A 12416-nucleotide genomic window follows, 5' to 3' on the forward strand; every position below is an offset into this window, starting at 1 on the left:
CTAGCGGGGATGGTGTTGATTCTTAATGTGGCACACTTTGATTACTTTACAAAACCCCTCTGCAGCTAAAGCTCTTCATCCTTCTTCTCCATGTTGCTGGGAAAAGACAACTTTATCATAAAGTCACTGTGGAGCACTTTCATAACTGACATCAATTAACACTAAGACATGAGCTTTATTCTGATACACTCTGGCACTGTTTAATGCAAGACAACCAATTCCAATATAAGATAAAGGGATAAAAGGAGCTTTAGTCTGCAATGAGAGGACTGTTAATGTTAAGGAGCAGCATGAATAGTGTGCTGAATGTGTAAATGCAAGGATAAAGCCAGGCCCCCAAGTGGATTCATCCCTAAGGAACTATGTAATACTCCTCAGTCTTATCTCCATCTCTCAATTACCCATCAGAGAGAAGAGGCCAACCTGCGGTGAATGATTCTTACACACTGACTCTGTTACTCTGATCTTCTCCTTAGCCCTTTTGTGTGACGTGTGAGAAAAATATTGCATTGAAGTTGGATATTATCGCATGGGCTCTTCTTCTTCTTCTTCTTCTCTTTCGCTGCATCCTTTAGTGGCCATCCCTCTGTATGTCCTCCTTCACTACATCCATGAACCTCCTCTGAGGTCTTCCCCTCCTGCCCTTCAGGTCCATCTTCATCATCCTTTGTCCACCATTCAGTATCCTTCCTCTGCACATCTCCAAACCATCTCAACCTCTTTAACTTTGAGCTGTCCCTCTGATGTCCTCTTTGCTTATCCTGCCCGTGCTGCTCAGTCCAAATGAACATCTTCAGCTCATGTTGGGATCTTGGTGTCTGTCTAAGAAAGCAGCTGATCGAGGCAGCTAACAGGAGTGCAATGGGAATCAAGCTGCCAGAGAGACACTGAAAATTGCAAAAAGGTTTTGGAAGAAGCCATGTATGGGTCGTGCCAGGTTCTTTTTACAGTGGTGTTGAAACCCAGGCTGGCATGACAGAGCCCCAACCTGTGTAGCTGATGGGGGCACTGGCCCAGATGGTGTCTGAGCTGGCAGCTGTGCATCTGAAGCAGTTGGAGGAGGTACATGCCTGGAGCAAGCAGCAGACAGAAGTATTGGAAAACCTCATCACTTGTTCTGGCTCCTTGCTGACTGGAGGAGGCCCAGGTGGCAGTTATGAGCCTCCACGCAACAGCAAGGGCACCCTTCCTACATTAGATGGACCATCCTAGACTGGATAGACCATTGGTGCTGGTTCCGGAACAGTTTGATAGGGTTGCAGACAGCCCTTCGCTTAAGTGAGGTGACTGCATGAAGCCACGGCCAGGAAGCTGCAGCCCTAAGTAAACCTCAGCTGCTCGACACTGTCGTCCAGGAGCAGTTTGTCTCGGTCAGAACAGTGGAGTGAGTTCACTGTCACTGGCTGGCGAGCCTCAAGCAGCTTGGGTGGAACCACCATGGGAGCAGCTGGGGCAAGCAGCGACCAACTGACCAGTCCTGGCCCAAAGGAAGAGGCACCCGGTGGCATCACCAGCCCGGCCAGTGGTTATGGAGCTCTAGCCATTTCCTCCCACTGGAAATGGATACTAACCCCTTCTCTAACCCCTTCTCCTCTGTTGTTTCTCTGCAGGTCATGAGGGCTATGGAAGTTGTGCTCAGCTCATCGGAGCAGCACAAGCATCAGAGCAAGAGTGCTGGAGATGTGGGCGACTAGTGCACATCCGCCAGGACTGCCCGTTATTGGAGGTGAAGTGGGTGTTCCGCGTCGCCCATCCTGAGACATCCTGCCCCAGTCCAGGAGACGAGGGTGCCAATGGTCACAACAAACGCGATAAACTGATCTGGAAAGCCAGCAATGTTGTGGGGATGGAGCTGGACTCCCTTATGATGTCCAAGGCGAGCACAATGGTGGACAATACCTCCCGCCCACACTATGACATCCTGGCCTGTCACAGGAGGGTGTTCAGTGAGAGACTGAACTTACCCAAATGCACCACTGAACGGCACAGGAAATCATTCCTGCCGGTCCATACGGGTCAAACCGCCAAATCAATGATGTAATTTTAACTGCCTTCAATCAGCCCTCACACATCTGACTCATATGTTAGAGTGCTGTTCATTGACTTCAGCATTCAACACAATCATTCCCCAGCAACTCATTAACAAACTGGATCTGGTGGGGCTCAGCACCTCGCTGTGTAACTGGCTGCTGGATTTCCTGACAGGAAGACAGCAGATAGTACGGGTCGGCAACAACACCTTTAGCTCAAGAACACTGAATACGTGGGCTCCCAACGATGTATGTTGAGCCCCCTTCTCAACTGCACACCATCACACAGCTACATCAAGTTGGCCTCAGACACAGCTGTGTCACATCAGCAACAACGATGAGACATAGAGGAGTGAAGTTAACCATCTGGCTGAGTGGTGCAGCAACAACAACCTTTCCCTGAATGTGGAGAAGACTACGGAGATCACCACAGACCTCAGGAGAACTCACACCCTGCACACCCCACTAACCATCAACAGTGCTGCTGTGGAGAGGGTAAGCAGCACCAAGTTCCTGTGTGTGCACATCTCAGAAGATCTCTCCTGGTCAAAGAACATAGCATCACAGCCTCAACCGCCATTATTGGAAAATCTCGGAAAAAATAGTCCTTCATAAATTGCTGACCTTGTTAGAGACTAATGGAATCAGCGAGAAATTCCAATCTGGGTTTAAACCACGCCACAGTACCGAGACAGCGCTATTAAGAGTTTTTAATGACCTCCTTTTAACTGCTGATTCAGGGCGCTCAGTGGTCCTAGTTTTATTTGACTTAACGATACGGTTGATTAGGGCTGTTCGATATAACGATATATATCAGCTGACGATATAAAAACGTCCATCGTTTCATTTTATGCTATCGTTTGTTTCGTGGTGTCGCAAAAGAAACTGTTTACGTCAATATTTGTGTGGATGCCCTCAAGGGCATCCACACTATTGAGATCCTGTTTCTCTTTATTCTTTATTCCACTATATTCCAGTTGCTTCTGTACACTTTTTGGCACTTAACTACTCCCACAGTTTTCATCAGATTTTCACCGTTCAAACTTTAAAAAATTCTGCTCTTTCTGCTAATGCCGGCTATAACTTTTGGTGTTCATAACTTCTATACTTTTTGAGATATTGAATTTTTTTTGCAATATTTTTTGCCCATTTCTGCCATATCATCAGTGGCCTCACTGATTTTCCTTGCCGGGCTGACCTGTTCTCTCTTTGTCTTATATTTAATATAACCACACTACGGACGGACAAGTGCCTGTTTTTACACGTTGTCGTTAGCAACCAAGACGGTAAAAAAATGGCGTGGCTCCGCCGTCTGCTTGTTTGTTTTGCATACCTTTTACAATAAAGCTCAAAATCCTGTTGAGACTTTTCAAAATAAACTAAATCCCATGAAAGAGTATGGAGAGCATTTATGGATGAGAAGCAAAAAAGAGCCATCGGGTGCTAAAAAATAAACCTTAGACTCAAACGTTAGAGCAGGCTTTTCCCGGCAGCACGCCGTGTAATAAATACTCACAAAGAAAACAACGGCCATTACAACTTATGTCTAAAAATGTATCGTTTCATGCATCGGTTAAAAGTCTCAACTCCAGGTACATGACGCCCAGCTGGAAACACTTCAATGCAAGTCAATCTGCCTGAGATTCACAGAATTTACAGAAAATGTTAAATTCTTGTGATTTATATCGTTATCGGGATGATAGATGTCTTATATCGGGATATGAGATTTTGGTCATATCGCACAGCCCTACGGTTGATCACAATATTCTCCTGGCAAGGCTAGAACAAGTAGTTGGACTTAAAGGTAATGAATGTCCTTTCATGGTTTAAATAATACTTATCCAAGAGGTCTTTCTCTTCGTTTAAGGCATGGCTCTGTAGAGCACCACTGTCACTGTGGAAATGCAAACGCACCCACATTTGCCACTAAAAACAGACCTGCAACACAAACGTATTCAGGAGCCCCCAGTTTTAATCAGAAACACTGATAACCCAACAGCAGCAGCAATGATGACACTGGCACAGTTACACAATGCAAAGAGCAAACAGGTGGAGCTTTACTGAGACGATTAGTTCAGGTTGAGTGAAAGAAAAGTTGTTTCTAGCGTCCAAAACATCAGTGCTGTTCCTGTAGTCGATCTTAGTTTTTCAGTTTAGTGGGAAAAAGTGTGTTTGTTGATCAAAGGACCTGATCAACAAACTCAACTAACTAGTTTATTATGTGAATGTCACATGTGGCCAGTTTTCTCACAGACTTATAGAAAAACATTCAGCTTTGACAGGTGAAGTAACAGAAACAAGCATACACACGCCTAAAACTTACCGAGGAAGCGGAATGTTCTGCGTACCAGTGGGTTGAGGTAACAGCAGTCTCCGGTGGCCACTGTCTTCTCTAAACGGTCAAACTCCTTGGACGTGTACTGAACCAGAAACAGCACAGTCTCTGTCACTGTGATCTAGGAGAAATAGGGGCCACATACACAAAGAAAACAGATTACTGAAAGGAGCAGCACTTTACCTGTGAGTGGGTGCTGCTAGTGTGGGTGGTGTTATTTTGTCAGTCATTCGTACCAGTGCTCTCTCAGTGGGCTCCATCACTAGTGACACAGCTGCTGAATACACAAAAGGACTCAAGCCTGTCTATGTGCAAATATGTATGCTTTTGAAAACAGGACCGAGCCCACTTTCTATACAACTCTCTAAAGTTGACTATTAGCCAAAGAAAGCTGCTACAGACAAACATGGCAGGCCACTGATCCTTACACTATAGAAGTCTTCCAGTCCCCAGGGTGAGGTCTGAAGAGCTGGAGCAAACGTCTAAATCAGGGACGGATGGAAACCTTTCAAACAAGTAATTTTCTAAACAGCTGTTTACGTCAGGCAGCTTCAATGCAACATTAAAATTAATTATAAATAAACTGTATTTATTATTGTTTTCAGACACTGATGCCAGTGAGCAGCAGAATGGTGAATGTGTAACTGATGCAAAAGAAGCCAGTGTGTGTTTGTGGAATGAAAGAACAGTGTAACAGTGTAACAGTCAGTGAATCACTGACATGTGTGTGGCACCGAGTAATATCACACTTTATTAAACACACAGTTCCTGTTAGCAGACACACTCATGTTTGGGTCTGGATGTGGGATTTCTCTTCATGAGGAGAAAAATATGAAAGATCATGCCACTAGAGAACATAATAGCTTTTAGACACAAAAACTACGGTGGCTTAGGGAACCAGTGAAAAGTGATAGAAACCCGAGGTGACCAGTAAAAACAGGTACGGTGGTTGACGCAGTCACTCCTCTTCAGCTAAGGCAGTGTTTCCCAGCCACTGCACTGCGGCACATAGGTGTGCCGTGAGAAATGATCAGGTGTGCCGTGGAAGATTATCTGGTTCCACCTGATTAGTAATCTAAGCGATCGGTGTGGGTATCGGGCAGAACAATTACATTCTCTTCCACTAGAGGGCAGTACAACTACCTGCTCTAATTAAATGGGTTGCCAGCTGTCAGTAAAACAGAAGAAGATGAAGAAGAAATTACATAACAGCCATGCTGTGAGTGAGCCGATGCAGCGTAATAGTAATAGATACATATGTGAAAGGACAAAGTAGTCAGTGGGACCTGGTGCTGGAGAAAACTCTGACCCCGATGAGGACCTAGCACAAGCACTGGTCAGAAGAAAGCAAAAAAGGTATACTGGGGACAAACCAAGCCAATTTTTTTCTTACTTCCCCTGTCATAAATCATAGCGCCATAACTCACTTTCTCTCATATGTCCAAGTTTTTCCCTGCAAATACTTTATTTCCCAGTCTGTTGGGACAGTTAACTAAGCAGTGTATTTGGTTCCTCCAGGGATCAAACCAGGCTGCTTTCACTCATTAGGTGAATGTAAAGCATCGCACTCTGGAGCCACTGAAAGAGTCCACACGATAGATCTCTTACATTAGACAACTGATAAAATATAACCAAATAAAACTCAACACCAACGCGACTGGCACCAGGTGGAGTGGAAGTGATGACCCTACCACGTCAGCTACTCATCATTGATATGAGGAGCTGTATTTCCATGGTGACACTGGTAGGGATGTACTGGGATGAAATACACTGCACACCGTGATAGTCGTAACATCAGTAAAAGAATGCAGGGCCTGCACTGTGCTCAGTAACACTGCACTGACCACTTTAAAGCCTGTTTTTCAAACAGAGCCACATGAGCCTATCTGACGATGATGAGGATCAAACTATGCTGGCTAAAAGTCACTGTTTTATCCTTTATTGTACACATATATGTATTGTATATGTGTGAATGTGTGCGTGAATGGGTGGATGGATGACTGCATATGTAAAGCGCTTTGGGGTCCTTAGGGACTAGTAAAAGCGCTATATAAATACAGGCCATTTACCATTTACCATTGTAGAATAGACCGTTGCACTCAGACACTAACAGCAGGGAGAATTCCCCCTCTCTGAGGAATTTGAGGGGGATGATCTGCCTGGACTGTTGTTGGCACCGGAAGGTACAAAACTTTGATGTTGATTCTGCTAGACCGAAAGTTCTCCCCCAAGTTTTTGACCAATCAATCCTGTTTTTATAACTTACAATAAAAAGTGATTACCTGGAAAGAGAAGAGCTCAAAGAAATCATTAAAAGACTCAAATTACCATGACATTCATGCCCATTGTGACTGTATGGAAACCTTTAACCACACCAGTATAGTTAGTAATTAAAACCTCAAGATGTACAAGCCAGTACATTGTAGTAATGATACTATTTTTAGAGCCTCATCTCCTGACTTCGGTGCAGAAGATGAAGCTTGAAGAGGAAGACAATGAGGTGGAAATGAGAGAGGAGAAAGAGTAGTGGAGGAGAAGGCATGAAGAAAGACACAATAAGGAAAGCGATCATGTACAAATGCTAAATAGTCAAATATAATCTGAAAGAACTATTTGTGATCCTAAAATCAAAAGTTACTTATACGGTCTCTTGCATACATAAACACATAAAAAGTGAATAGAAGGGAAAGCAATGTTCATTTCAGCCGCTGTACTAAAGATGGTGGGGAAACAAGGCAAGCTGGGGAAACTAAACTAAAACCTAAACTGTAATAAACTCAAATTAACAAATATAAATATATATATATATATAGCAGCGTGTGGCTGCTATATAAACTCGTTAGCACGGTTAGCTCGTTAACGTGTGTAGCCCCAGCACAGGGCGATCTGCGCTAACTCGCTAACCGAGATTTGCCGCGTTAATGCGGTTATGGCATTAACGTCATTTTAAGGAGATTAACGCTAACAGCACGAATATATGTATATATATATATATATATATATATATATATATATATACATATATATATACATATATCCATCCATTCGCTTCTGCTTATCCTTTTCAGGGTCGGGAGGGTGCTGGAGCCTACGCCAGCTGTCATAGGGTGAGAGGCGGGGTAGACCCTGGACAGGTCGCCAGTCTGTCGCAGGGCCAACACACAGACACAAACAACCATTGGGCAATTTAGATTGATCAGTTAACCTATCCCCACAAACTGCATGTCATTGGACTGTTGGAGGAAGCGGGAGTACCCGGGGAGAAATGTGGTGACGTTCCATCCGTCCATTTATTTTTGCATTTTTACTGCCATCTCAGATATCATCAGGTGCCGTTGCTAGGCTGCAAATGTCACAGTAAAGCAGTGTGACAAGTAAAAAAGGGACAAAGGATAAATCTTCTGCTGTTTTTATTATGGGAGAAACTTGTGCTGTTGCCATGGTTTCACTCATTTTATTATGAGGAACAACAAAAGACATGGAGGAGTAGGCTCCACATGCTCAGCACAGCTCTGTTCTTACATGTCCCCCACATACATGTGTGCTGTCAGGACTACAACACGGTTCTTACACGACTGCGACAGACCTTAGAGTTTACATCTGATTTCATGTTTAATGTTAAATGTATTCTGCATACATGGCCACACTACTGCATCGCGGGTGGATCACTTTGCTTTACGGCTACAAGCACACTTTAAGTAGTGACAGAATCACTTTCCAAGGAATCAAACATCATTAGAATATCAGCAAAGAACACAAACAAGCTTCTCGCTGTGCTACACACGGAGTAAGGCTGCTACAATATCATATCTCCACTACATCATTTTTGTAGCCCATGCATAATTATCTAGGTTATGAAATAGTTTAAAGTATTATCTTAGAATAATCTACAGTAAGAAATACCATTCACAAGTTGGAAAATTAAAGATGGTTCAAGTCCCAGAAATTCACCTGAGCTCAGCTCACCATGCAATGCTAAGAGAAACTGCGAAATCCCAAGAACTCCATCTCAGACCCTGTGGGCTGTAATTAGCACATTAAATATTAAAGTTCATGACAGTACAGTTAGAAAGACTCTGAAGAAATATGATTGGAGGTGTTCCCATGGGAAGCTGAACAAACAAGACTTTTGGAGCAAAGTTCTCTGAACAGATGAGACATGAGTGGAGATGCTGGCCACCTGGTACTCCACATTCACTGAGTCAACCACAAACTCTTATATATGCCAAACTATTCTAGAGTCAGAGGTGAGGCCCAGTCAATGTCCAGACCTTGAAATGCTGTGGTAGGACCTCAAGAGAGCTGTGCATAAAGGAATGACCACAAACGCCACACAACTGAAGCATTTGTGGAAAAACAGTGGGCCAGAATTCCTTACATTTAGTTAAATAAATAATGGCACTGTGTATTATTTCATGTGTTCTTCTGGTTTTATTTGACTACATTTACCTGGTAAGGATCAGATGATTTATTTTTTTTTAATGTTAGAACTATTTACTCTCTAGCTTCAGATTGTTGATCATGGACATGTTATTACCGTAAGTTACCACTTCAGGGGTTATTATTAAAAGTCTTGCATGCTAGGGTTAGCCAGACCCTTTAGCAACCCCAGTGTATTGCCTGTGATCATCATTGAGAATGGCAAGAAATGGCTAAGGGGCTGCCTGATTTCCAAAAAGCCTGAGCAGCACTTTGTCCCACTTTCTCACTGGCTGTAACACAAGCTGACAGGTCCACAGTGACAATGTGCTACTTGTTTAGTCCCTTAACCACCTCTCTGCCCTCTCTCTGTCCTTATCGTCCTCACTGTAGAGCTATACGCCATTGGTTAAGTCATGCTGACAAGGCCAGGGTGATCTCAGCAGCTCCTCAGTCAGGGATGAACTTGCTCACTTCTTTCAGTCTCTTCTCTTTGAATCTTGCTTATTTAATTTCACACCAGTCTATATCAAAGCACTGAGCTCTGTTCATCAGTAAGACAGAATCCACTTACACTGAACCAGCGTCTCAATACGTCTCAATTCTCAAGCCAATAATTGGGTTTGCAGTGGCAATCCATTTTACCAGAACAGTGAGACCTAGCTAGTAAATTGAAGAAGATTTGAGCATGCTGACACCAAGAGATTCCCAGGACATTTTTAGACACTGAAGCCTCTCGTCTGTGTGGTATGCATCTGTACACAGCAGTCATTTAAAAGGAGGCTCTGAACAGTGGCCCAAAACAAGCAGCCCCATCAATGACTGGCCACCACGGTGCATGATAAAGTACTCATGGCATGAAGAGCTGTTGATGCTCATCTTGCTAGAAAATCCAATCCAATCCAACTTTATTTACTGTATATAGCACTTTTAAAAACAACAAAGTTGACCAAAGTGCTTTCCAATAATAAAACAGAGATAGAAAAGGTTGCAGAACCCTCTCTTAAGACATATTTTAAGCATAGAAGCATGCAGGAATTTAGAAACGCCTGTGTGGTTCAGAATGATGATGGCTGTGCTGATCAGGGGCAGGGAGTGTTTTCATGTGTAAGGTTGTGCATTCAAAACGTTTCCTTTTAACAGAAAACAGACACACAGAGTAAGATGGCTAGAGATAAATAATAACTAATGATTAAATGCAGAGTGGTGTATAAATACATAATGAGTGAAAAAAGGTGAGTGAGGTCTAAACATTGGCATCAAACTAAGTTATGTGCTCAGATTCATATATTGAAGAAAAAAGTTCCAAATCTATCCAAAGCAGATGTCGCTTCAACCAAACCAAGTCTCCTAACAATGACACAACTGTTCTCTCAGTTTTAAGCACATTTGTTTTCTCTCCAACATAAGCAACAGTGTTTTCCTTTTTGTTCCTTTGTAAGATGAATTATGAAAGAGATTGTTATGGCTGCTCAGGGGTCTGTGAACCTTTTGAATAGACTAAAACACACCCCAACCACAGCGTGGTTACACACTCACTTATTCAGTCATTTATATTTCTGTGGGGACAAGCACAGCATGAAGAGTAGCATAAAACTTATATGAATGAAATTAAAATTAAAATCAACCTTTAAGATTTAATATTGAATCTTTAAACTATGATGAGTTTGCATTTTCAACCCAAACAGCAGGACATGGGACCAGTGCAGAAACAGAAGGAGAGCCTTTCCCCATTATGAAACTGGAAGTGCCTGCAACATATCAAACAACCGTGTTTGATATGTCAAAATCTTAAAATTCAGGTGTTTTCAGTCCGACAGGTACACCACCTGTCAAACGTTTTATAACACCCTCATTTTTCTGTTTTTTTTGCTATTCAAGTGGTTCAAGTCCAATGAATAGCTTGATGGTACAAAGGTAAGTGGTGACTTAACTGGTTTAACTGCCAGAGGTTACAAAAGGGTAGGGTTACCCAAAACTGAAAAATAATGTACATTTCAGAATTATACAACAGGTCTTTTTCAGAGAACAGAGCGTCAGAGCGTCAGTGCCCATAGGTGTGAATGTGAGTCCGAACGGTTGTCTGTCTCTATATGTTAGTGTAACCGGTGTGATTCTGCGTTGTGTCTGATAAAAAAGGTAAAAGAAAGAAAGACCTCCAAGTAAATAATTTGCCCACTCCAGCTCCTCTCCCACAGGGGAATTGTAGAAAAAGGGCATTTATTTTTACATTAAACATAAAATATGCATTTACACGTAACATATTTGACATAAGATAAAACAAAAACATCAACATGAAATCCGACATACCTGATAAAAAAGGTAAAAGAAAGAAAGACCTCCAAGTAAATAATTTGCCCACTCCAGCTCAACCCACCACAGCTCCCAAGCTAGCAAGGAGTATATATTCATGCTAGCATTTATGGAGCCTAAAACACATTTATGATACACACATACTACACACTTATCACATCTTACAAAAACAGGCTTAATAATGACAATAACTGAACTAACATCGCAATCAGAAACATCAGGGTGGCTAAATATGAATTATGTGTGTTTTTAAGGTGTTGGAAAGAAATGACACCCACCTCTCCCACAGGGGAATTGTAGAAAAAGGGGAGAGGCAAAAGGGGTACACTGTATTTATAGTATTGCACCAAAGAAGAAGAAGAAAACAATAAGGAGGGGCTCTAACTGATAATGAACATAACTACAGGCTTGGAGGTCCTAAAAGTCAGGTATGATAGGAGCAGTTTGGGGGTTTAGAATACATTTTGTGTAATTATAACAATGTGATTTATGACTCTGTTACATTAGTCCTGCGACAGACTGGCGACCTGTCCAGGGGGTCTGCTTCATCCCCCTCCCGCCAACAGGGATAAGAAGGGAATGGATGCAAAAGAAATGGCTGTTGCAAACTACCGTAGGCTGTAAATGGCATGTTGTGTGGCATGGTACACCCCCGCCCACCAGCACTACCAGAAAAAATAACATAAACAAAAAAACTATTAATAACTATTCCGACCTGTCTAATATGTAATATTAACAGGAGGCTGAGGGTCTGTGTGCAGCATGAAACCAGCTGCACCACCTCTGGGCTGATATGCAGAGCATGGGGCTTTCTGGCTAAGCCCAGTGAGCATCAGAGCAAATCTGTCTAAAAGCCAGACTGTACAACACCAAACATAGCAGTGTTACCCAGATCTGTGACAAGCATCAGTGTTGGAAAAACATCTTGTTTGTTCCTTACACCTCTATGCAAACTCACTGGGATGGCTTCATGGAGATGAATGCCAGCACTCTGTGCTGGGACAACTGAAAATAACAACTAACAAATCACTTTACTTTCCAAGTCACAGTCTCTACAGATCTGCCTTTAACACTGAGAACACTGGATATGTCACAGATATTGGAAATATCCTTGCTTCAATAGATAGTCCACTTACGTTTCTGGATTAAAAGGTGTAAGAAGCACACAGAGGCCTGCCTCCCAGCACAATTCAACCCCCTACAGGATCGACCCTTCCACTGCGGATGCTATTGCCATCACTCTTCATACCACGCTGACCCTCCTGGAACACTCAGGTAAATAGGTTACAGGTAAGCATTCAGTATGCCGGCCATCGTAG

The 12416-nt window shown here is 42.8% G+C and overlaps 1 protein-coding gene across 2 annotated transcripts in view; it reads right to left on the reverse strand.

Moving 5' to 3' along the window:
* plppr5b (phospholipid phosphatase related 5b) overlaps positions 1-12416 on the reverse strand; it is a 115296-nt gene that overhangs the window by 80430 nt on the left and 22450 nt on the right. For both annotated transcript variants that reach the window (XM_076887886.1, XM_004572899.5), the window contains exon 2: positions 4354-4486. In XM_076887886.1, coding sequence (XP_076744001.1) covers positions 4354-4486 — 133 coding nt within the window. The remainder of the gene's footprint in view (positions 1-4353; positions 4487-12416) is intronic.

Source organism: Maylandia zebra, linkage group LG9, assembly GCF_041146795.1.
Source record: "Maylandia zebra isolate NMK-2024a linkage group LG9, Mzebra_GT3a, whole genome shotgun sequence".
NCBI classification, from domain to species: Eukaryota; Metazoa; Chordata; class Actinopteri; order Cichliformes; family Cichlidae; genus Maylandia; species Maylandia zebra.